The sequence below is a fragment of the Aspergillus homomorphus genome, assembly GCF_003184865.1.
Source record: "Aspergillus homomorphus CBS 101889 unplaced genomic scaffold BO97scaffold_17, whole genome shotgun sequence".
NCBI lineage: Eukaryota > Fungi > Ascomycota > Eurotiomycetes > Eurotiales > Aspergillaceae > Aspergillus > Aspergillus homomorphus.
The window spans coordinates 428,573-452,040 of record NW_020291903.1 but is presented as its reverse complement, the minus strand read 5'-3'; the positions used below and the strand labels follow the sequence as shown (position 1 = coordinate 452,040).

At 53.0% G+C, this 23,468-nt stretch overlaps 10 protein-coding genes across 10 annotated transcripts; 5 read left to right on the top strand and 5 right to left on the bottom strand.

Annotated features, from left to right (window-relative positions):
• Positions 1-3: 3 nt before the first annotated feature.
• BO97DRAFT_390200 (uncharacterized protein) lies at positions 4-2,389 on the bottom strand (the record flags this gene model as incomplete). The annotated part of the gene is made up of 5 exons (XM_025693752.1): positions 4-194; positions 245-1,000; positions 1,048-1,237; positions 1,287-2,225; positions 2,282-2,389. The coding sequence occupies 5 exons, from the start codon at positions 2,387-2,389 to the stop codon at positions 4-6; spliced, it is 2,184 nt and encodes a 727-aa protein (XP_025551672.1).
• Positions 2,390-2,827: 438 nt separating this feature from the next.
• Positions 2,828-4,273, top strand: ubc2 (E2 ubiquitin-conjugating protein RAD6). Its single transcript, XM_025695191.1, has 4 exons — positions 2,828-3,138; positions 3,301-3,365; positions 3,429-3,653; positions 3,740-4,273. Exons 1-4 carry the CDS (start codon positions 3,097-3,099, stop codon positions 3,861-3,863), a joined length of 456 nt encoding a protein of 151 aa, XP_025551671.1. The 5' UTR covers positions 2,828-3,096; the 3' UTR covers positions 3,864-4,273.
• A 676-nt stretch (positions 4,274-4,949) lies between these two features.
• On the top strand, positions 4,950-8,756 carry BO97DRAFT_405456 (putative kinesin family protein (KinA)). The gene is made up of 5 exons (XM_025695190.1): positions 4,950-5,051; positions 5,186-5,220; positions 5,330-5,424; positions 5,559-7,984; positions 8,053-8,756. The coding sequence occupies exons 1-5, from the start codon at positions 5,047-5,049 to the stop codon at positions 8,282-8,284; spliced, it is 2,793 nt and encodes a 930-aa protein (XP_025551670.1). The 5' UTR covers positions 4,950-5,046; the 3' UTR covers positions 8,285-8,756.
• A 1,020-nt stretch (positions 8,757-9,776) lies between these two features.
• On the bottom strand, positions 9,777-10,925 carry BO97DRAFT_434477 (EF-hand domain-containing protein; the record flags this gene model as incomplete). The annotated part of the gene is made up of 4 exons (XM_025697679.1): positions 9,777-9,956; positions 10,075-10,370; positions 10,513-10,598; positions 10,915-10,925. The coding sequence occupies 4 exons, from the start codon at positions 10,923-10,925 to the stop codon at positions 9,777-9,779; spliced, it is 573 nt and encodes a 190-aa protein (XP_025551669.1).
• Positions 10,926-11,993: 1,068 nt separating this feature from the next.
• Positions 11,994-14,113, bottom strand: BO97DRAFT_414286 (transmembrane 9 family protein; the record flags this gene model as incomplete). The annotated part of the gene is made up of 4 exons (XM_025696342.1): positions 11,994-12,061; positions 12,120-12,555; positions 12,618-12,955; positions 13,009-14,113. 4 exons carry the CDS (start codon positions 14,111-14,113, stop codon positions 11,994-11,996), a joined length of 1,947 nt encoding a protein of 648 aa, XP_025551668.1.
• Positions 14,114-14,582: 469 nt separating this feature from the next.
• Positions 14,583-15,794, top strand: lcp5 (small subunit rRNA maturation protein LCP5). Its single transcript, XM_025695189.1, has one exon. The coding sequence runs from the start codon at positions 14,608-14,610 to the stop codon at positions 15,751-15,753; it is 1,146 nt and encodes a 381-aa protein (XP_025551667.1). The 5' UTR covers positions 14,583-14,607; the 3' UTR covers positions 15,754-15,794.
• Positions 15,795-15,992: 198 nt separating this feature from the next.
• Positions 15,993-17,238, top strand: BO97DRAFT_405451 (uncharacterized protein). The gene is made up of 3 exons (XM_025695188.1): positions 15,993-16,081; positions 16,185-16,397; positions 16,547-17,238. The coding sequence occupies exons 1-3, from the start codon at positions 16,069-16,071 to the stop codon at positions 17,017-17,019; spliced, it is 699 nt and encodes a 232-aa protein (XP_025551666.1). The 5' UTR covers positions 15,993-16,068; the 3' UTR covers positions 17,020-17,238.
• Positions 17,239-17,418: 180 nt separating this feature from the next.
• Positions 17,419-17,790, bottom strand: BO97DRAFT_414284 (uncharacterized protein; the record flags this gene model as incomplete). Its single annotated transcript, XM_025696341.1, has 3 exons — positions 17,419-17,649; positions 17,681-17,751; positions 17,781-17,790. The coding sequence occupies 3 exons, from the start codon at positions 17,788-17,790 to the stop codon at positions 17,419-17,421; spliced, it is 312 nt and encodes a 103-aa protein (XP_025551665.1).
• Positions 17,791-18,350: 560 nt separating this feature from the next.
• On the bottom strand, positions 18,351-20,325 carry BO97DRAFT_344914 (uncharacterized protein; the record flags this gene model as incomplete). The annotated part of the gene is made up of 3 exons (XM_025691755.1): positions 18,351-19,565; positions 19,616-19,946; positions 20,000-20,325. The coding sequence occupies 3 exons, from the start codon at positions 20,323-20,325 to the stop codon at positions 18,351-18,353; spliced, it is 1,872 nt and encodes a 623-aa protein (XP_025551664.1).
• Positions 20,326-21,630: 1,305 nt separating this feature from the next.
• Positions 21,631-23,238, top strand: BO97DRAFT_434473 (flavin-containing monooxygenase; the record flags this gene model as incomplete). The annotated part of the gene is made up of 2 exons (XM_025697678.1): positions 21,631-21,921; positions 21,973-23,238. 2 exons carry the CDS (start codon positions 21,631-21,633, stop codon positions 23,236-23,238), a joined length of 1,557 nt encoding a protein of 518 aa, XP_025551663.1.
• Positions 23,239-23,468: the final 230 nt, after the last annotated feature.

The following is a 23,468-nucleotide window of genomic DNA, read 5'->3' as shown; positions in this document are numbered from 1 at the left end:
ATGCTACAGGCGGAATTTCCCGCCGCAAGAAGCACAGGTATCGAACATGTCGAACAGCGTCCGACATGAGCGCTGGAGGTCCGCGTCCGACGCGTCGATCGCGTCCTCGTTCAGGTATTCCATTCCACAGGCGGAACAGAACTTCGATACCCCGGGGTCTTGGATAGCCAGCGATGTCAAACCGCACCGAACTGCTCGGGTTAGCAAACACGCCCTAAAAAACACACGAGGACGAGGTACAAACCGAAGAGATGACCGGCGGCGCACTGCGCTTCTTGAGTCGAGTACCACGACAGCCCGGCCTCGCAGATATCGCACCTTTCGAACAAAGAACTGCCCGGCCCGCTGAGCTCCGCGGCGGACTTTGCGTCGATTGTGCCCGGGGCGGAGGACAATTTGGAAAGCTCCTCGCTTAGATCTGCGCCTGTAGCGCTGGCTAGGCTGGTGAGGGCCTCGCGGGCTTGCTCGATGATGTCCTCGTTATCGGATTCGACGATGGCGGAGCACGCGGCTGCGTAGAGGATTCTGCCACAGAGAGGTGGTTCGTTGTCGCGAGAGAGGAGGATGTGTCTCAGGGCTGCGTCGCGTCTTGTTTGGGGTGATTCCGGGGTAAGGGAAGAGGTAGCGGCTGTTGTTATTGTTGTTGGCGCGTCGGGCAGTTCGTCTGCTACTGCGCCTGTGGGCGTCGAGAAGGTGATTATCGCTCGGTCCTCCGAGGCGGTGCGGTATTCGATGACATCGCCCGGATGGAGCGTCGTCGCGCTTGCGACGATGCCGTTGTATGAGGTTAGCCCCCAGATTCTGGCTACGGCGAGACCGCCGAAGTCTCGGTCAAAATCGAACTGCTCGCGCATGTCGTCGATTTGGTTCTTCCATGGGGCTTTGAAAAGTGGCGTGTCTTCTTGGTTGGGGTTGAGATGTTTTGTTATTGCGTAGCCTCCGGCTGTTGCTGCGTGGAGCGTGCAGTCTTGGGAGTCTGGGTCGTGTGTGATAGTCATGGCTTTCTGTTGTCAGCGCGGACTGGTGCAGCTATAGGAACTTGCTTACATGTTATTGGGTCCCAATGCCTTGGGGCTTCACGTTGGATATCGGTCGCCGTGTCCTCGTGGAATGGAAACTTCTCCAGTCGGGTTTGTGCGGATTTGTGATCCTGCTCTTTATACATTGCGTGAGGGATGGTGATGAGAGCGAGTCCCGCGAAAACGCCGGCGGCTAGCCAGAGCTTTTGCGTGTCCTGCTGGATCAAATGTCAGTCAAGCATTGGTGGTGACTGGGTACCGTCTCACCAGATTGATCCATTTGATAGGACCAGTAAAGTGAAGGTCTTCCAGCTCGTCGCTATGGAACAAAGTATTCATCTCTGACTCGGCCACTGGCTCGGGAAAAAGGCCTTCATCTGGTCCCTGCCTGAGAGATGCCGCATCGATTCCGAACTTTATCATCTTCAGCTTTGTCCCGTATACAACGGCCAGGTTTCCTGTCGCATGATGGGCGTTTGCGCTCTCAGATTGACGCTCTTCTCCTGAGAAAGTCCATGGGCCCCAACCCATTGATGACACAACGGCTTTCGACTGTAGAGCGGCTGCAAAAAGTGAGGAAGGATTAATCTGGGGGTGGCTCTCCGGTGATTCGTCAAAAGAAGTAATGGACAGCACATCAGCCGTGTACCTCGGGCTTTGCACTGCTGTCAAGCCTCGCACCCGTAGAAATATCACGTCCTTAGCGTCATTCGCGACTGACAACAAGTGGAAGCCCCATCGACTCTCGGGCCCAGCGGCCAAGAGAGAGTCCGCATCTTGCTGCGCAACGGGGACCTTGAGAGGCGATGACCATGAAAATGACCGGATGGCGGATTTCTGCAGCACCAGACCCTCATCCTGGACCTGCGGTTGGAAGTACAGTTTCAATGAATCGTTGACAATCGCCACTCGCGTCCATCTCCCTTGAATTCCGACAGGCTCGTAGAGTGAGAGTAGTAGATTCGAAGTGAAGACCGCAAGCACACAGCGTCGATACTTGGCGAGTCCGGGAGGGGACCAAGCCAACCCTACCACGGTGCTCAGGGACTGCTCACCGCCGAGGGAGAAGTGGTCACGTTTCTGGGGATAGATGGTTGGCCATTCACTGTTGGTGAAAATGTTGACTCGAAAGCGATTGGAATGCCAGTTGTTGATGGCTTTTTGTGCAGGGCCCTGCTCAGCTTTTTCATTGGCCGTCTTAGGGGTCTGTTCCCGGTTAGCATTCTACTTCGTATACTCGAGGAGGTGTGCAGACGACCGACCAGGATCTGGACGTATTCCCCCGCACCGATGGCTAATTCACCGTCTGCCGACCATGCCAGGCAATCCGCGCAGGACGGGAACAGCGGTAATTCCAACGGTCCTAGCATTTCCAACAAATGGTGCTTTCCGGCTTTTCAGCAATTCGTCATGACTGTGACAAAGTGGAAGATGATGTGCCTGGTGTATCACGAAGTATGTTATCAATGTCAGATAGCGCCTGACATAGTTCTGGATCGCTGGCATGCGATTCCCAGCTGTAGCATCTATCGCGGGACTCGATCCATAGTAGTTCCTGCTTCGGGTTAGTTCGAAATGGGCGAGAAGGAAAAGGATGGCAGTAAGGTGTCACGTGCACGGGACAGGCTGCGTGTTATGCTTCCCAATTAGTCGGGCGGTGGGATTATCCATGATGGAGAAACATCATGTAATCAGAGTGGCGTGAACACGCTAATCTCCCTATGGTTAGAGGCGGTGAAGGAGGAGGATTTCTGCAGGTCAATCAGCCAGTCAATCAATAGTCCAGTCACTAAGAATCACCGCTGCTCATTCCATCCTCCCTCCCGCTCCGACCATCATCCGTCCGTCGCTCTCCTCTTCCTAAATCCCGTCCAACCGATTCTCCACTGCTTTCAACTCCTTCGCTTTGCTGTCCTGTCTCTTGAAATTTCGGCCTGAGATCTTCTATCTTTTCCGCCTGGTCGTCTACCGTATCAGACACCACTACCTCTCGTGTCGGTCTTTGCCACCTGCCGCTGTGCCTAGTTCTTGGCCATTCTCCCGATAGCTCTCCGATCATCGCCCATACCCCGCCGCCATGTCGACCTCTGCCCGCCGTCGCCTCATGCGCGATTTCAAGGTATGTCGATGTCTGCATCATTTTTGGGCTGTATCACTACGTCCCTTGCGTTAAATGGGTCTTCTGCCTTGGATCCGTCCCAGCATCTAGCTGTTTTAAGCTTTTTATTAAGCCTGCCTGCTTGCCGGAGATACATGAGCTAAAATTCACGATTCATTCTAGCGTATGCAAACCGATCCTCCTGCTGGAGTTTCTGCTTCTCCCGTGGCAGACAATGTTATGACCTGGTGAGTTGTCTTGGCCATCTTGAAGGTCTCTTCCCGCAATGGAATCTAAACAACCCCTCCTAGGAATGCGGTCATCATCGGCCCCGCCGATACACCCTTTGAGGACGGCACATTTCGACTCGTGATGCACTTCGAAGAACAGTATCCCAATAAGCCCCCGGGTGTCAAGTTTATCAGCCAAATGTTTCATCCGAATGTTTACGGCACGGGCGAGCTCTGCCTGGACATCCTGCAGAACCGTTGGAGCCCAACCTATGATGTGGCAGCGATCCTCACCAGCATTCAAAGGTAATCACATTCCCCTCTCTTGCCCAACCCGGGCACATAACAAGGCAGTGATGAAATGATGCTAACGATTAATTCGCGATCCATAGCTTACTCAACGATCCGAACACCTCATCGCCCGCCAATGTGGAAGCGTCGAACCTCTACAAGGACAACCGCAAGGAATACATAAAGCGGGTGCGCGAGACGGTCGAGAAGAGCTGGGAAGATTAGAGTTGTGGTGCGGTGGCAAACTATGATATACTATTATACGCGGGTTTTGGTTCCTTGGGTCTATGGCGATGCCAACGCCGTCTTGCCGCATGTTTCACCTAGGCGTGATGCCCTGGCATGGCCATGCCGTTGTGCGAATGCAAGGGCCGTGAACCTGAGGGACTTGCACCCCGTTGATGACGTGCACAGCGTGGGGTTTTGGCGCCTGGTTACATTTTGATCTTTTGTTATCGCGATTTCCCATTGGTATCCGTGAATAGCTGCATCAGTTTCATTTTGTGTTGTTTCGCATAATGCATTTTGAGTTTTGTTTTCCTCCGTGTGCTTTTCCGCTACTGCATGTCAGATAATCGGTTCGGCAACTCGGCTTGCTTCGGGTTTCCTTTTTATTTGATTTGCTTATCCCAGACTGTTCGCTAGCATTTTCCTCCTACAGTTTTTTTTTTTTTTTTTTTTTTTTTAGTTAGCTTCACCCCAGCATTCTTGCCTGCGTACAATAAACCGTAGTGAAATTGAATATGCATTCCGATGAAGTAATGAAGTTGGCAGGCAAGTGCCAAGAAGTATTTGGGCAGGGAGAGTGCAGGCAGTGATTACTGTCGTGCATGCTGTAGGCCTAGTTCATTCTTCCCCCTCAATGCCCGATAGGAATGCATTTCTTCCCCAGGCCCTTTTCTCCCCACTCTTCTTATGATACTCTGAAGTTCTTAGGCAGAGAAAACCCACGTCAGAACCTGACACTGTGTTGTACTTGACTTGACTTTCTGAAACACCACTTATGGGGGGAATGAATTGAAGAAACCTGAAAGATGGGACACTGACCGCCTCAAGGCTTGCCCAAATATTTACTAGTGCACGTGGACCCCTGACCCAAATGAACCACTGCCCACATAGTGAGTAGTCAGTCAGTCCGTCAGTTAGTTTACTGCTAGTCTACTTACTACTACTGCTCTCTACTTTCTCTACTCTCTCCGCTCTCACCTCGAAGCCTGCCCTGTCCTTCCCTTTCCCCTCCTCCCCAATTATTATCTTCTTGTTATTCGCATCGAACCCCTCCGATTTCCACTTTAGCCCCCTCCCACCCCCCCTCGGGGTTCCTTCTTCCCTTTCCTTTCCTTTCTGTCCAAACCTAGTTTCTTCCAACCTCCATCGGCCTCATCCTTGAGTCCGGGTCAGAGTGATCATGGCGTACGTTTGTTGTTGTTGTTGTTGCCCCTGTTCACCGCTTCAACCCACCCTCTCTCTCTCTCGTGGGCCACCACGCCCAACAAACCTCCAACGCGCACGCGGCACTGAGAAACTGATCGAATTTCGCTGGACAGGTCATCTGGCCCCAACGGCCCCAACACCATTAAGGGTGCGCATTCATTCCCGCTCTTCCTTCTGCTTTTGTGGATCGCCTTCTGGTGGAATTCATGGCGCGTAACAGACTAGCTAACCCGCTCCGCGTTTCCGCTCGAACACAGTGGTTGCGAGATTCCGACCGCAAAACAAAGTCGAATTGGCATCGGGGGGTGAACCGATTGTGGAGTTCGAAAATGAACAGTCATGTTTGATTAACGTGAGTGCCTCCTACCCTGGTGGTGGATGTCGTGTCCGATGTGAATCGAGGGTGCGAGGGAGAATCAGGACCGCGGCGGGGGCGACGTTTATGTTCAAAGTTGCTGAGACCTAGATTTGGAATATCGTCAACAGTCCAGAGAAGGCTCTGGAGCCTTTACTTTCGACCAGGTGTTTCCCATGGATTCGAAGCAGCAGGATGTCTTCAACTTCTCGATCCGACCAACGGTGGACGACATCCTGAACGGCTATAACGGTACGGTCTTCGCGTACGGTCAGACAGGTGCCGGAAAGTCGTATACCATGATGGGTTCCGATATCGACGACGACGTCGGTAAGGGTATCATTCCGCGCATCGTCGAGCAGATCTTCGCCAGCATCCTCACCAGTCCGAGTAATATCGAGTATACGGTGCGGGTCAGTTACATGGAGATCTACATGGAGCGGATTCGCGATCTGCTGGTGCCCCAGAACGATAACCTGCCGGTCCATGAGGAGAAGTCGCGCGGTGTCTACGTCAAGGGTCTGCTGGAGGTCTACGTCTCTAGCGTGCAGGAGGTGTACGAGGTCATGCGTCGGGGTGGTGCGGCGAGAGCAGTCGCGGCGACGAACATGAATCAGGAGTCGTCTCGGTCCCACTCGATCTTCGTCATTACTGTCACGCAGAAGAATCTGGAGACCGGCTCGGCTAAGAGTGGTCAGCTCTTCTTGGTCGATTTGGCGGGTAGTGAGAAGGTCGGCAAGACTGGTGCAAGTGGCCAGACCCTTGAGGAAGCGAAGAAGATCAATAAGAGTTTAAGTGCTCTGGGTATGGTGATCAACGCGCTGACGGACGGCAAATCGACGCACATTCCCTATCGTGATTCTAAGCTTACTCGAATCCTGCAAGAGAGTTTGGGAGGTAACTCGCGGACGACCCTGATCATTAACTGCTCGCCCAGTAGCTACAACGATGCGGAAACTATCTCGACCCTGCGTTTCGGTGTGCGCGCCAAGGCCATCAAGAACAAGGCGAAGGTGAACGCGGAGCTGAGCCCTGCGGAACTGAAGCAGCTCCTTCGCAAGGCCCAGGGTCAAGTGACCAGTTTCGAGAACTACATCTCCGCGCTGGAAACCGAAGTTCACGTGTGGCGCAGCGGTGAAGCTGTTCCCAAGGATCGTTGGACTCCCTCAAGAGGTTCGGAAATCGTCAGTGCGGCCAAGACTGAGGCTCGTGCACCTCGACCTGGTACTCCTTCTCGCTTCCAGGAACTGCCCCGTTCAGAGACCCCTCGTCCAGACTCCAGACTTGGAGATCGTTCCAGCACGCCAAGCCTGGTCCTCGAGAAAGATGAGCGGGAGGAATTCCTCAGACGGGAGAACGAACTGCAGGACCAGATCGCGGAGAAAGAGTCTCACATCGCCAGCATCGAGCGGGGCCTGCGCGAGGCTCGAGAGGAGCTGAAGGGCATGAAGGAGAACACCGCTCGCTCGGGTAAGGACAACGACAAGTTGACGACCGAGGTGAATGAGCTCCGCATGCAGTTGGAGAAGGTATCGTATGAGAGCAAGGAGGCTTCCATCACCATGGATGGTCTCAGGGAAGCCAATTCGGAGTTGACCACTGAATTGGACGACGTGAAGCAGCAACTGCTTGACGTCCGGATGAAGGCAAAGGAGACCAGCGCGGCGCTGGACGAGAAGGAAAAGAAGAAGGCCGAGAAGATGGCCAAGATGATGGCTGGATTCGACTTGGGCGGAGATGTGTTCTCTGATAACGAACGGAAGCTCCAGGAACTGCTTTCGCGCGTCGACGAACTGCACAAGATCAGCGAAGCAGGCGAGACGATTGCGCCCGACGACCTGCTGGAGCTACGCACCAGTCTGCAGGAGACCCAGGGATTTATCCGCCAGGCTGAGCTTACGATGAACGACCGGGGCGAGCTGAGCGAGCTGCAGGACAGCCGCAGGGCAGAACTCGAGGAGAAGCTGGCGACTCTCGAGCGGGAATACGAGACCCTCCTGGCGCGAAACCTGGGCGAGGAAGACGTGGAGGAAATCCGGGAGCGGTTGGAGAAGGTGTACGTTACGCGCAAGGAGGCGGAGATGCAGGCCGTCACGGATCTGCGCAGCGAGATTGCACGCAAGGACGAAGAGCTGGGCAAACTGCGCCAGTCCCTTGCCGACTCGCAGACGCGGGTGTCGACCAACGGCGCGGCGGGCAAAAACTTGCAGCAGCAGATCGCCGACTTCGACGCCATGAAGAAGTCGCTGATGCGAGATCTCCAGAACCGCTGCGAGCGGGTGGTCGAGCTCGAGATATCGCTGGATGATGCTCGCGAGCAGTACAATAACGTGCTCCGGTCCTCGAACAACCGGGCGCAGCAGAAGAAGATGGCGTTCCTGGAGCGCAACCTCGAGCAGCTCACCCACGTGCAGCGCCAGCTGGTTGAGCAGAACAGCAGCCTGAAGAAGGAGGTGGCTATCGCGGAGCGCAAGCTGATCGCGCGGAACGAGCGGATTGCCAGCTTGGAGAGCCTGCTCCAGGAGAGTCAGGAGAAACTCACCCAAGCGAATCACCGGTAAGATTTTCTTTGCTGCCCACTTCCTCCGTGTGATATTTGCTAACCGCTCACCTTCTCAAAAACAGCTTCGAAGCCCAATTGACGGCCGTCAAAGAGCGCCTCGAGGCCGCCAAGCAGGGCTCGACCCGCGGACTCCCCAGCATGGACAGCAGCGGCGGCTTCAACTTCAGCGGCTCCCGAATTGCCAAACCTCTCCGGGGCGGCGGCGGAGGAAACGAGAGCAGTGCTCCAGTAGCCGGCGCCCAGTCGCAGGAGACAGGCCCCAAGCGCACGAGCTGGTTCTTTGATAGACGATGATTATTCACGAATTCTTTTTTTTATGTGTATTATCTTTCTTTTTTCTCCGAAAATACTTTTCTTGTGGACGCCCACCTTGTGTGTTCTTTTCGTATGATGAGCATATCCCACCTGTTTTCTTTGGGTACTGCTTCTCTCATGGGTTCTCGCACGATAACGCCTCTCTTTCGATTCCCTGTGCTTCTTCTTCTTCTTCTTCTTCTTCTTCTTCTTCTTCTTCTTCTTCTTCTTCTTCTTCTTCTTCTTCTTCTTCTTCTGCTTTTATTTGCGTTTCACCTCGTCAAGAGAGGGATATACATTGATTCTGTCTAGATGGAATCCCATACCCTGCTCCTTACCCCTCGCTATATCCACCCATCCATCCATTCTACCTCTCCCTCCCTACAGCCAACAATCCCCTCATCCTTCTTATCCACATCCGCCAGTCAAGTTTCAGGATCCTAACAACCGCGATCCCGATACCCGTTCTTTGTACATGACCATAAAATATAGAATAAATCAGCGTTGAACCAGCGGTCTAAAACAATCAATTTCGGGGGTATAGACAGCGGAGCGAGAACCCCGTCCGTCCCTTGGGACTCGGCTCACGCACTGAATGCTAGCGAGAACAACACGTTATTCTGAATAGGAGTCTCAATAGAATAGAATAGACAACTCTTGTCTTTATAAAATAGACAAATCTAACCTCCATGCAATCGCAAGTCTGCTCTCGATAGCAGACGAGTCCACTTCTATTATAGCAATTCCTCACTTGAGATTCTATTCCAGCCTGCACTTACCCACAACCTTACAAGATCTCCCTCCTCATGAAACCCGCGAGATTTTGAATATATGAAGATATCAATGAAGGGTCTATGTTTACAAACAACACTCTAATCGAGAACCGCTTCCGCATCAATAAAAGGAGTATACCTACCTACCTACCCACCCAGCCAAATCACAACAATAGATGAACGATTATATAACCCGAAGAATACGAAGGAGCAGGCACATTGTGAAAGCAAAACTAAGAAAAGCAGAGAGCCAACCGCCGCCCACCGAAACACGAATCGCAGAGCGAAAGAAGAAAAGCAAAGCAAGAGATATGGAACAACACAGAATCAGATCTCAAACTCAAGCTCGTCGGTCTTATCATAACATTGAAAGAATTGAAGAACAGAACAACGCTGGACCGCCATAATTGTTTGGGACGAATGCGGTGGAATAGAAAATAAAAAATATAACATAAGTATATCACAGATCCCGATCATGACCATGTCATGTCACATACATCAAAAGCAAAAGCAAAACATGGGAGGGAATCCTGAAGCCAGACCTGACTAGCATACATACATCAGGTCGATATCGCAAGCTCGAGAGGAGAATGCAAATACATAAAAAGCAAGAAAGACAAAGAGATTGAGCGCAAGGAGGTAGTAGTAGTAGTTGCGACAGGAATCACCGAGTGAACAGAAAGCAAAAACAAGCGGATCGTAATTGTGGTGGAAATAAACTATACCAGACCATCGTACAGCGAGAGCGCGCTGACGATCGTCTCGTCCCGTTTGCTGCCCTCCTTGAACTCCTCCATGTCCAGACTGCCGTTCTCGTCCTTGTCCATCATGCGGAAGATCTTCCGCACCCGCTTCTCGGGGGTGTCTTCGTCTTCCGGGAGTTTGACCATCGAACCGACCTGCTCGCCAATTGAAAACCGTGTTAGCGAAGTTAAGCGCGAACGCGGTACGGGGACATCCCCCTAAAGGACGGGGGGCCCCCAAAGCAACATCACAGACCAAGAGGGACAAACGCACCATCTTATAAATCGCCTCCACAATCGCCAACATCTCGTCGTACGTGATCTTCCCGTCCCCATCGATATCGTACAGCTGGAACGCCCAATCCAGCTTATCCTCCATCTTGCCGCGCGACGTCACCGACAGCGCGCAGATGAACTCCTTGAAGTCGATCATCCCGCTGTTATCGGAGTCGAACACCCGGAACACATAGTTTGCAAATGACGACGGGTCGCCGAAGGGAAAGAACTGCCGGTAGATCTTTTGGAATTCCTCCTTCGTGAGGGTCCCTGATGGACAGTCCTTTAGGAAACCTATGTTTCGACACAAATGCACTCCCCCGGCGCAGGACCGCGGGAGTTTGGAGGTTTCGTTAGCCTGTGGTTTTTTTTTTTCTTGAGTTGCGCTAGAGATTTTGTGGTTTGTCGAAAAGCTATGTTGGAAAGGCAAACAAACCTTTGTACCATTGCTGAAGCTCCTTCTTATCGAAATGCGTCGCCTTTTGAAGTTCGTCCAGTTGGGCTGGGGAAAGCTTGGATTGTCTGCAGTATGGTTTGAGACGTTAGCTTTTTTTGGGGCTGGGTCACAGGGTTGAAAATAAGGCGGGGCGCCGCGGGGGACAAGGATGTCGTCGGCCGGGGTGATGCGAAGAGCGATTCGGAGAGCGTGGATATGGAAGGATAGAGACGAGGACAGAGCATTTTCTCTTGCCCGAGCATATTGTTGCGTATGTTCAGAAGCGACATACCGCCAGTGCCCACGAGCGCCCTGAAACATCGCGCCCTGGCTCTGTCTCTCCCCCTCTCCCGCCTCGAGTAATGCAGCAACGTGGGGCAGCGAAGGGAGCGCATCACTTACGACTTGCCCATTGTCAACTATGCGTTCACCACGCTGTCTGATCTAGACTGTATAAGGGTACAGGACGGGTGCGTCAGGGGTGCGTCTGCGGGATGGGCGGCGCAGAGAAGGGCGAGGAAAGCCACGGAGTTTCGGATAGCGCGGGGTAAATAAGGTATGGGTGGGACCGATAAGAAAGATGGCCGAGGCTGGGGGTGGGATGTTAGTAGGAGGGGTGGTTGAGGAAAGAGTTGAAGCGAACAAGGACGGACGTAGAGAGAGTGTTTGGAGGAATAGAACTAATTTAAGAATTGACAGTAGGACGAGGGAAAGAGAAGAGGGAGGGCGTGAGTGGAAGCAAGGAAATAGTGGCGACGACGCCCGAGGGATCGATTCGGTGATGTTTCTTCAGCCGCCGGTCCAGAACATTGCGGGCTTGGCGATTTTATTGCCCACTTCTTGCAAAAAGACAAAAGAAGGGAGAGAGACTCTGGTCGGTCTGGCCTAGACTACCTATTGAGTAGATCCTGCCCCATTCCACACCCCCATATAATGTACAGTACAAAGACCACCTCCAATGCGTCGCACACACGCATATCATCCCTCATCATCCACGCCCATTGCTCCACTCTGACGTTGCCCATTGCAGAATGGTTGACAGTCGATCGGTCACTCACTTCCCTCCTTCATTTATGTACAGCCTTCTTCCCTCCCAAAAAAAAGAAACAAACACCTGTAGAACACATCAGAAGAAAGCAAGGAAGAAAAAACTGTCGCTATACATGGGATATTCGAGACAAAGGGTTGTCACAATCAATTCGTAATCAACAGACAACAATGGCCTACGGGCCCTACGAGGTACGGGAGAGAACGGAAACCCCGAAGACAGTCTTGCGTTGCGAGTGCAAACCGTTGTCCCAGGGTCTGCGAAAGTCTAACCGTGAGGTGACGAGGGGGAAAGGAGATAATAATAGCAGCCATACCCCGGATGAGGTAGCGGAGGTCTTTTTTTCTTTTTTGGCCTGGCCGAGTGAAAAGCCCCGGTGGCTCCACAGGGAGCGGGCCGAGTTGACGACGCAAACAAATCACCGCCCAATTCTTTAGTCGACCTTGATCGAGCCGTAGATGCGCTGCACAAACGTCCAGCTGGCGAAGAATCCAATCGAGCCTGTCAACCAATGGTCAGCCCGGGTTTTCGTCTCCCATTGGAAATGAGTCCAACATACCCGTCAGAATAAAGACCACAAATCCGATCAGGGCGGAATAGCCAATGTAAAGAACAGCACCGGTGGGACCACCAAAACTGACCCGGGTGATCCAGAACAGCAGCGCGTTCAGGAACACATACACTCCGGTCATTCCGGCCCCCGCAAACGCCCGCCAGTGCCACCGGTAGTTCTCTGCACACAGCAAAAAGTAGACCAATAGAACGGTCGTGGCAGCCGAGGTGATGACCATCAACCCGTAGCAAAGGAACAGGAAGCCGAACATGTAGTAGATCTTGTTGGTCCAGAGCGAGGTCATGATGAAATAGAGCTCCACAAAGATAGCCCCGAAGGGAAGAATACCCGTCAGCAGGAGCGATGGAATCGTGCGGAGAGTGCCGGTCATCGGGGGCACTTGGCGGGGAATCTGGTTGGTCTTGGTTGGACCCTCAATCGCCTATTGTGTTGTTAGCAAAAGTCAAAGTCCACAATCCGCGAGCGCTCCCGGGCGGAGCCTACCTGTTGCTTGAATCCTAGCCAGCTACCCGCCACACTCAGTGGCACGCTGATGGCAAACCAGATCAATACCAGGGCAAGCATGGTCGTGAAGGGCACAGCCCCACTGGAGCCCTTAGCCCAGACAAACAGGTTGAGCAGGAAGAATGTGCCAAAGATGAGGGCCGGAACGATGACGGGAGTCATAATGATGTTGCGCTTCCAGGCGTCTCCACCCAGAGACTTGTACACACGAGCCGAGACATAACCTCCAATAAAGCCAAACAGCGTGTAGATGATGAGGATGGCAGTTGCGAGGAAGCCACGGTTGGCAGGGGAAAGGAGACCGAAGAGGGCGAACACTAACCATTGGAGTCAGTACTATCGCATGTACATAGATCGCATCGATCCTTACCAACGGTGACACCAGTCATCATGAAAAGCTGAGCACCATTGCCCACAAGCACACTCAGCAACAGGGGGGCTTTGGGACACCGGAACACATCGCCGTGTACCAACTTCCAGCCCGAATCTTCCTGGATGCCGTCCTCCACCGCTGCCGATGTGCTGTTGAAATCATCCAAGTTGATCATGTCGAGTCTGTTATAACGAGCAATGTCCTTCTTCAGCGCCCGGATGAGGATCATGCTCACCATACCCACTAGGAACACGACGAAGACAGCAGAGTTGATGAGAGAGAACCAGTGGATCTTCGGGTCGTAAACGTGCAGGTACTTATCCCAGCGGGTGGCCCACGGGGTGGACGACTCACGCCAGTAGACACTGTAGGTCCAGGCCACATTGGTTTCCCCTTCCTCGTTCAGAAGAACGCCAGTGCCGTCACTTTCGCAATGCGCGGTGCCATCCTCCAGAACCGCCGCATTACGCCGAGACTCCGGCTGCACAAGCACACCGACGACCCGGTACTTGTCCTGAGCCCCGGATCCGACCCGGTGGTAGTCGATCAGTATCTCAAAGTGGTTGTTCAAGACCGGGAGTCCGTCATCGTTGAGGGAGCCGAGCGCAAAGCCCGGGCTGTAGAACTTGTCCTGGGTCACGCCTTCGATGTTGATCTGGGCTCCCGGAAGACCGTCGACCAGCCAGTTGATGTTGTACCCTTGCTCTATCCTCCGGTTGACGAACTTCGCACTGCGAGCGTCGAACGTGGTCGTGCCGCAGATCGCCTTGCAGGTCTCGTTCTTGCCCATGTGCAGCTGCAGCGGTGACGTCTGGATGCGGTCCCCGAACAGAATGGACCCTAATGATTCCCGTGCATCCTTCGGTCCTCCCTCGGGGGCGCAGAACTTGAAGGCCGGGTGGTAATAGTCGTAGGAGAAAACGGAGTGTAATTGCTCATCCTGCTGCGCAAGACCCGGGGTGATGTGGTTCACGTAGAGCGGCACCGCTTGGCCCTCATCGTACGAGGTCGGTGCGACACCGGGCAGGTAGAAAGCGGCGGTTAACGAGGGTGCAGAGAGGAGAAGGGTGGTCAAAGGCAGGGCTCGATTGCTGAACCACATGGTGGGCGATTGCTGAAGATGATGGGCGGAATTAGATCGTGTCTGGTGGCTCTGGAGACTGTAGCCAAGATACTCGGAGCCGGGCCTAGGCACCGGTAGTAGCTTCTGGGGTGAAACTTACAATCTACAGCTTGCACGCCACAAGCAATTCTTGACAAGGGCGCGAGTTGGCCGCTCGGTAACAGCAAGCAGGAATCAACTCGAAGGCTGGGGGCGGGGAGGGGGGGGGGGGCTTTTATGAGGAGTTTGAGCTGTAAGAATTGGACTAAACCCGAGCTGTTCCCAGAACGGCGGGAGCATCGTCGTCACTTCGACTTGGCCATTATTGAGGCCAGCTCGTCGGTCTTGGCACACGTGACGTGACACTGCTGCTGTTCGCAGTGCCATGACTAACAATCTTCTTATCGCCACGTGCCGATAACCCATCTCTAAAAATTTCCCATCGAAATCTTCCGCGGCAGACATCAGACCCAAATCACACATATCAGATCGCAATGGCGGCCGCAGTGTCGCAAACCACGCCTTCGGGCCTGCAGAATGTCTCCGCGCTATTAGAGACTCTTACTACTTGTCTGAACAACATTGGCTCGTCTCTTCCCAAAGCCGAACGGGAATCGCCCTCGGACGTGTCGATCGAGCCGCCGCAAGACGGCATTTCACTTCTCGATACCAAGTCCGACCTACTCTTGTCCTACCTACAGAACCTCGTCTTCCTGATCATTTTCCAACTGAGGGGCCTCAAGAAAGATGAAGAGGATGAGTCCGATGAGTCGCTCCCGGACGACATCGTTAAGAAGCTTGTCGAGCTACGCGTCTACCTGGACCGCGGTGTCCGCCCGCTGGAAGGCCGACTGAAGTATCAGGTGGACAAGGTCATCAAGGCCGCGGAGGATGCCGAGCGGGAAGAGCGTGGAGCGGCGTCTACAGGCAAGAGCAAGAAAGCCAAGGGCTCCGACGACGAGGAGTCTGGATCAGAGGAGGGCAGCAGTGAAAGCGAGGGCGACAGTGAGGAGGAGGACGAGGAGGATATTGATGAGATGGCATACCGACCCAACGTCTCGGCCTTCTCGAAGAAGGTGGAACCCCAGTCCAAACCCGACAAGCTCAGCAAACAGCCCGCCAGCGATGGCATCTACCGACCACCCAGAATCATGCCTACCGCTCTCCCCACAACCGAACGCAAAGAGCGCCGCGAGCGTCCCGCACAGCGATCGAATGTCATTGATGAGTTCGTTAGTGCGGAGATGTCGTCCGCTCCTATGACAGAGCCTAGCATCGGTAGCACGATTGTGCAGGGCGGCAGACACACCAAGTCGAAGAAGGAACGCGAGAGGGAGGCCGAGCGCACCACCTACGAAGAGACCAACTTCGTGCGGTTGATGAAGGAAAGCAAGAAGGACCGTGCCAAGCGGTTGCGTGCCGAGGGTCCGCAGAACCAATACGGAGGTGAAGATTGGAGGGATCTTACCGCGGGTGCCGACCGGATCACGAAGCTCACCCGGCGGGCCAAGGGAAGCGGCAATGCATTGGACAGGAGTCGGAAGCGCAAGGTCACCGAGGATGGACAGCGGGACGATGGAGTGGGAGTTGGGCAAATCTTCGAGAAGCGGCGCAAGAAGGTCGACAGCTGGAAGCGGTAATTCTGTGGTGTATTATTTTCATTTTGCAGATAACATTCGATACCATGAAAAGTTTTGTTTCAGAGTTAGCTGCATAAACATTAGACAACAACCTCAGAGCCAATGTGTTCATCAGTGGAGCGCAGAGAACTTTTCCGAGATTGCGGGAATTTTCACATGCAACGCAACCGGTGACATCATCGTCCAATCACTGACTGCATCAACATGACTGCCTATATCTAGGTCTCTGCCAGCATTGAACCAGCATCTTCCCAGCACAATTGTATCACCAGCACTAGATCATACACCCCCATTGTTACCCATATCACTTTCAACATGGAAGACCCCAGTAAGCAGCAGCCCTCCCACCTCTCCTTCCCATCAATCCCCATATACAATCCGAGAAGAACCACAGCACCAATCTAACCACAACCACCCCATCTAAAATATAGCCTCCGAAATCTCAACCATAATCCACCACCTCACGCAATCCTCCCCACAAGATCAGGAGCGCACGATCCAGAAATTCTTCACCCCGTCCGCGGCCTTCGTGCACCCGTTCTGCCGCGTATGGAGCTACCCCGGTAGCCGGTGGTTCATCGAGAAGGTGTACCAGTGGTATAAGATCATGTCGCCTCGGATTGAGCTGGAGGTGCATTCTGTTGGTAAGATTCCCTACCCTTATTCCCCTTACACTTTACCCTAGTCTACCTTATTCCCCCAAGCCCCTTACCCAATCCCCAATACTTAATCACCTGAACCTCCCCTAGCCTCGTCAAACCAAACCAAACTAACCAGAAGCCAAAAAAAAAAGCATTCGACAAACCCAGCCTAAAACTCTACCTAACAACCTCACAAATCTTCTCCATCTGGCTGGTCCCCTTCCACGTAGCGCCAGTGACGCTGACGACTGTGCTGGACCTAACGACCGACCCGGAGGACGGGCGGACGCCAGTGCAGGGATCGGGGAAACGGTACTACATCAAGAAGCAGGAGGACTTCTATCAGCCGTCGGAGTTTATTAAGTTCGTGATGCCGTGGGGGATTGGGCAGCTGCTGGTGCTGGCGTGGCAGACGTGGGCGACGTTGTTCTGTATCCTCGGATGTGCGGTGTTCTGGCCGTTGATGTGGTTGGAGGAGAAGGGGGTGGTGCCTGGAAGGGTTTTGAAGAAGGGCAATTTGGGCGGGGATGTGGTTGGTTGGGAGAAGAAGCGGTTTCGGATGATGAATGGGGTTAAGGAAGAGGAGAATGGGGATGGGGATAGCGAGGGGGGGCAGAAGGAGTAATTATTGTATCCTAATGGGCGGTCCTACTAGCTAGGGTTGGTTTGGAGGGTGGGTGGTTTGTCACTGGATGTGATGTAAATTGTTGATGTTGGGGATGGGAAGGGGACAATCTGTGTCTGTCGGGTTGGCGTTTGGATTACGTTTCTCTCGGATTGCTCAGTGAGTATACATCCTTCGAGTAATTAATTTTGGTCTCTATGATAAGTACAATGGATTCTCTTGGTTATAAGAAGGGAAAGCCCCCAAAGGTATATATTATAATAGCATGCAGACATGAATCTCAACAAGCGAAGGTGTCTAACACCAACAAAATGTGATCAGAATAGACTCAAGGACTGCACAGCGTCACTGCATTGAATCCATACAGCCCCTCCGAAATTGCGCAATGCAGTAACCCATCTACCACTCAGGCATCGTAGCCAACCAGCCCTCCACAAACTGAACCCGCGAGTCATCAGCAGAAAGCGAACCCGACCCCCAAGAAATTCCCAGCCACATGGTCTGCTTCTTCTCCTTCGTGCTAGGAGGGAACTCAGGCAGTTCATCACCGTTAGGATTACCGGTCCGGATGAAATTCGCCCAGTAGTTGGACATGCGCTCCTCCACAACGTAGTCACAAGTCGCGTGTAACTCGCAGTTCGGCAATGCAGACCGTCCTTACTACCATGGGCGTCGTCATCGTTTCGCGAAGGCCTATACAATTGATTTGGTGAATGCCTTCATCCAAATGTACTATAGAATGGCATGAGTCTTAGCCATACAACGAGACATTGTGGATCGAAATCGTCGGGAGGGTCTGCAGAAAGCCCGCTGCCTAGATCTAATCTCATTCTTCACGATTCTTTTGAATGACCAGAATGTATACGCTTACGCATCCTTTTTGCAGGATTCCCACCATGTGGCCCTCAGCTCACTCCTGTTAACTCCTGTAAATCTGCAGAAGCAGGTACCCGTGTCTGCCCAGGTCGGCTTTACTTGCAGATCACAGGCTCGGCCGTTGCGATAAGGCCGAGATCTCGGGCCCGACTCCGAGCTTTGGGGTCTGACCACCCCCATTCGGTATCAATCGAGACCATGGGTCTCGCACATTAGGATTTGGCGGCAGTAATTGCCCAATTTGTAATGGCTGAACCTCGGAATTTCGGATGTCCGGGGATTGATTCCAATGTCAATGCGAATATATCGACTGCATAACGGAGTACTATGCTGCCAACTCGATTCTTGAAGTTGTGTCATACTCGTCTATTTGGTATCATGCGGAAATCATATGCGACGCTTATATACAGGGGATAGCTGGTCGAGGGGTGAACAGTGCCGTATCGGAAGATAGATCATTGAACTCCGACAGGTCGTGCTCCCGAGAGATTCACCACCCTTCCTCCGCCAGCCGTAGGGACTGCTGTGACGGCAGGAGGCTGGACCCATCCCGGGACGTTCTCATCTTCACTTTCTCGAGAATATATTGTCTGCCACACGTTAGGAAAGCCGGTAGGCAGAGCACCGCGAAGGCGTGCGCCAGGAATGGCCAAACGGGGATTCTTGTGGGTCAAATAGCCGCGCATGAGACCTTGAGTCAGGAGCGATGCAAGAATCGATTCGATCTCACGCATCATCAACGTAGGTTTTCCATCCTCGGGCTCAAGGTCAGGACGGCTGGCGTAGGGGTCGAGCTCAAAGTGCTTGTAATCTGCCGAGGGCTGACCATCAACCAAGTTTCCGGCTAGGTTGGCTTGCCATTGCCCTTGAGCATCGAAATACCCATCAGGTGCTAAAAAATCAGCATACTTTGCTATCAGGCTGGGTCCTGGAATAGCTTCCTGCGCATCGAGGTCGTTTACACCTTCAAAGTCCCAGTCTAATTGTTTGTATACTACCTGGGAACCGACACGATTATTTCCAGCTTGTGCATCGAGCTCGGGTTGCGAGGCAAAGAAACCATAAGCCTTTTGAGCCGGTACTGTGTGCTGAGACTGGATCCAACGAACAGCAACCTCAAGCTTGCTGAGATACAAGAATGGGGGCGGCCCACGTTGGTTCGGACCTTGAGGTTCACCGTGGAAGCCACCATGAATGAAAACCTTGCGCGCAAGAGACCTCCACACAAGAATCTCACAACGTGTACGTAAAGGGAGAAGGATCCCTTTGCGTGCAAACCATTCTGTTTCAGGGGAGCCTACTGCAAGATGCTCCCGGAAGGCAATATAGTCACCCCGAGCAATTAGTTTGCAGATTGGGATGAATTGTTCAGCCAGTCCCTCAGCTTCAGGACGCTGCAGCAGTTGTAGGGTAGGGAAACGGCCTAAGATGATATTGCAAGGGACGAGGTAGGTCAGAATGACGCGTTTCTGGCTCAATGCTTGGTGATGGCATTGATCGTATGAAGCCTGTAGGGCGATTTGCGCAGGATAGAAGAGATTGTTCGAAAATAGGTAGCGTCCAAGGTAGTAGAGGTATGTCACCCTCTGAGAGGCTGGGAAGTATTTGAGAGGCGGGGACTGCGCGCTAATACTCGCGAACATTTGCTCTGCATTTCGAAGTTTTCCGCACTGTCGAGTGGTCAGAGGTGGTTATGATCGTTTACATAGTGCGATATTACCTGGAAAAGTAGTTTCAAGCAGAGGTTGGCCATCAGATAAATCCCAATGCGTTTGCCTTCCGGCTTTCCATGAATGCCAGGCGTGCCGCTCCGATCAGTCAAGCACTTGATAAATGCCTCTCGAACCACATTTGCAGACTTTTCCACCAGTGTCACCTTCTCCGCAGTCTCATCCTGGTTCGACCGGCCGTCGAGTCTGAGTAAATGTGCAATCAATTCGGGACGACGGTCGAGGCCCATGGCCAGCTTCGCAAGGACTTTCGAGAAATACAGGACGGTCGGTAACACTATGACACCCATTTGACTGTCGCCCAATGCAAGAACACATTGACTGTACGCAACAAGCGTCAGCGATCGGAACTTGGGAGTAAGTGGAATGCATACTTCACAAGGCCCTTGAGGAGATCGTATGTCTCCAGCAAGTTATCGACATTCACATCTCGTAGGAAGGTGAAGTAGAGTTTCATAAATGTTGGAAAAGCAGCCCAGGAGCTACCCTTAGACTTCGGTACCAGTCCTTCACATCGCCGCAATAAATCCGTTTCCCTCGGACCAGACGGATGGTGTTGCCGCAACTCGTTGGTCATCTGCCGATAAACATCAGGCAGCGGGGGTTCAATTTGAAGAAAATCCTGTAGCTTGGCTCCATCGCGGGCTTTCACAATCTCAGCAACGCTCGCGAGGAAACGATCCAGGGTCGGTGTCGCCATTTGGTCCCCGTTCGGAGAAAGTCTGGGAAGCGAAACAGGTCGAGATTCGGAATCGCTATTGGCGCGAGGGTCATGAATCGGTGGGGTGCTGTCACAAAAGAGGTTTCAACGAATGTCGCACATGATGCGAGTGCGGACTGAGTGTACGAGACCTCGAATCAGGGTCCGGATGTTGCAGGCTTCGAGCGCAGGATGGATGAGCTGAAGCAACACCGAAGTCTCGCCGGCAGAATGATGGGATAAGCTCCCACCGCCGCGGCTTCAAACTAGGCTCGATCGGGTAACTGCGCTCTGGAGCTGGGCCTGGAGCTTGGCGGGCATCTCTTTTTACCTTCTTCCTCAAACTCCTTCATCCCAATTCCGTGACATTATATATTATCGTTAATCCTATATATTCTAATATTGTCCGGCTTATTCTTGTTCTGAGTATCGCCCCTTGTGAGAAAAAGGCTGACAAACAACTATCCACTCATCACTTATGTTTGTTACATTCATGATTGTTCGAATTCGATGCCGTGGCTATATATAGAACCACCTGAATCAACAACTCATGTACGCCATAATCCGTCACCACTTGCAGTCGGAGTACATCATGATCCTGCAGATACCGAATCGGAACTTTGTTCAGTCAAGCATAAAGAAACTCAAATCATTTTAAAGCCACGACCCCCACGCAACGAGAGGATGATTGGGTGGCCCCCGAAACGGGCATTCCGATCGAGGTTCAAGTCACACAACCGCATTTATAGGGTGTCACAATCAACATGCTTCTCGAATAGAGTCAAATTTTACGGTGCTCAGCTCAATGAAAAGCTCAGGGGGCTGCTCTTCGCCCTATGGCCCTACGACCTGGATCGAGATGGATAGTCCCACATGTCGGAGGACCCCGGGCTCTCATACACAAAATATGACCAATGGAGCAGATAGCCGAAGAGGAACAAGGTCGGCTCTCTAGTGGACATGTGGGAATTATGCAATCGCAATAGTTGGTGCGTGGGCCTTTTGTTGGAGAAGAACTCAGCAGGCAGTGTGTGGACAGTCCCGCCTTCACATGCTTCGAACGATGGCCGATCCACAACTACGTCATGCTTTGAACATGGCTGTTTCAAGCCCCCATCATCATCATCATCCTCCATGTCCGGTTGCCATTGAAAAAGGGTCCTGTTTCCCCAGTCGTTCTCTCAGGTCAACTTCAAATTAGGACAGTCCATTCAAGTCCTACTGCACCCTAACAGATATCTTTGAGTGGCACGGACGGTGCCACCGACCTTCCTCATCCTCATTGCCTATAATATACTATTAGCCATGGCTGAAAAAAATCAGTCGGGATTGTCTATAACGACTTTTCTGAAGCACCCATTCCTGCAGACATTTACTGTCTGCTACATGCTACTGCAGCAACTGATTACCTGGATCTTCGCTCCTAACCCTCCCAAGCCGTCTGCGGTTGCAGATGGCCTCCCAAAGAAGAGAATTGCTGTGATTGGCGCTGGCTTAACCGGTGTCTCGGCGGCAGCGCACTGTGTCGGCCATGGGTTCGATGTAGAGATCTTTGAAGCAAGATCGAAGGATAAGGGTCTTGGAGGCATCTGGAGTGTAAGATCACCCGTCCCTCCATGCAATTGGACGTGCTAACCCAGCCCACAGCGTGTGAACTCGACTTCTTCTTTGCAAATCCACAGCATCATGTACCGGTTCCACCCCTCGGTCAAGTACGACGCAGCCTATCCTACGCAAGCACAGATCAAGGAGCAAATTACCAGCCTGTGGAAGCGTTACGATCTCCAGAAGCACACTACCTTCAACACGCCTATCACCTCGGTCAAGCAGACCAAGAACGGCAGATGGCTCATCAACAACGACGAGTCCAAGTATGGCCGCTTTGACGGCGTCATTGCCTCTGTTGGTGTCTGCGGCGATCCAAAGATGCCTCCTATCCCAGCCCAGGAGAATTTCAAGGGCGAGATTTACCACTCCTCCGAGCTCGACGGCAAGTCCGTCGAAGGCAAGAAAGTCCTCATCATTGGCGGTGGAGCCAGTGCCATCGAGGCCCTCGAGTTTGCCGTGAAGAACCACGCTGCCGAGATCGACGTGCTCTCCCGCTCTGACAAATGGATCATCCCCCGCAACGTGTTCGTGCAGTCCCTGCTGGCAATGAACATCTTCGGCCAGGAGACCTCCCTCTCATGGATTCCCGAGTCCCTGCTCCGCAAGTTCTTCTACCGCGACCTGTCCGACATCGCCCCCTCCGGCGGTCTGTTCACTGGCACCCCCATGGCCAACTCGGAACTCTTCGAACAGATCCGCCAAGGCAAAGCCCGCTGGCTGCGCGGCGACATCGTCTCCGCCGAAGCCGAGGGCATCCGCTTCAACTTCCGCAGCCGTGGCGTGCCCAAGGGCGGACCGGGCCATGAGTCCGTCGTTCCCGGCGATGTGGTCATCATGGCCACGGGCTTCAAGCGCCCGTCGCTCTCGTTCCTGCCCGACGACGCCTTCGAGGAGCCCTACTCGCCGCCCAGCTGGTATCTCCAGACGTTCCCGCCCAAGTACCCCAGCATCTGCGCCAACAACAGCACCTACGTCAACGCCATCGGCACCGTCGGCAACATGCACATCGGCATCTACACGCGGTTCCTGCTCATGTTCCTGACGGACCCGCTGTCGCGGCCGAGCGAGGCCCGCATGAAGACCTGGATCGACTTTACCCGGCTCATGAAGAAGCTGTCCCCCGTCGGGGCGTTCGATTTCTTCACCTACACCGAGCTGCTCTATTGGTTCGTGTTCAGTATTTTGGTCAACCCGTTCCGTTGGAAGTGGGCGCCTTTCGTCCTGTTTGGCATTGGATGGACGCTGCCATTGGAGGTGGTGAAACAGGAGGATGCGTTTAGAAAGGAGCTGAAGCGACAGCATTAGGTTTCACTCTGGTTGGTCAAAAAGAAGTACGAAGATATCATGGAGAATTGGATATGTAGTGGACTGTCGGTAGCTGTCCAGTTGGACGAATAAATATCTCACGACTGATGACATGATATGTTAATTAAATTGTTTATATGCAAACACATTTGTCCAAACAGCGTGCTCTCTAGTATCCAAAATACCCCACTCAACCAAACCTTTCCCCCAGCCCCAAATCAACAAGGATA

What these genes read in the sequence shown, in the direction of transcription:
- ubc2 (XM_025695191.1), top strand. Translation starts at nt 3,097, where the DNA reads ATGTCGACCTCTGCCCGCCGTCGCCTCATGCGCGATTTCAAG. An exon ending in GCCTCATGCGCGATTTCAAG is followed by an intron (nt 3,139 to 3,300) that starts GTATGTCGATGT and finishes GATTCATTCTAG; the next exon opens with CGTATGCAAACCGATCCTCC. An exon ending in ATCCTCACCAGCATTCAAAG is followed by an intron (nt 3,654 to 3,739) that starts GTAATCACATTC and finishes CGCGATCCATAG; the next exon opens with CTTACTCAACGATCCGAACA.
- BO97DRAFT_405456 (XM_025695190.1), top strand. An exon ending in CGGCCCCAACACCATTAAGG is followed by an intron (nt 5,221 to 5,329) that starts GTGCGCATTCAT and finishes GCTCGAACACAG; the next exon opens with TGGTTGCGAGATTCCGACCG. An exon ending in AACAGTCATGTTTGATTAAC is followed by an intron (nt 5,425 to 5,558) that starts GTGAGTGCCTCC and finishes TATCGTCAACAG; the next exon opens with TCCAGAGAAGGCTCTGGAGC.
- lcp5 (XM_025695189.1), top strand. Translation starts at nt 14,608, where the DNA reads ATGGCGGCCGCAGTGTCGCAAACCACGCCTTCGGGCCTGCAGAATGTC.
- BO97DRAFT_405451 (XM_025695188.1), top strand. An exon ending in GCTGGAGGTGCATTCTGTTG is followed by an intron (nt 16,398 to 16,546) that starts GTAAGATTCCCT and finishes CAAAAAAAAAAG; the next exon opens with CATTCGACAAACCCAGCCTA.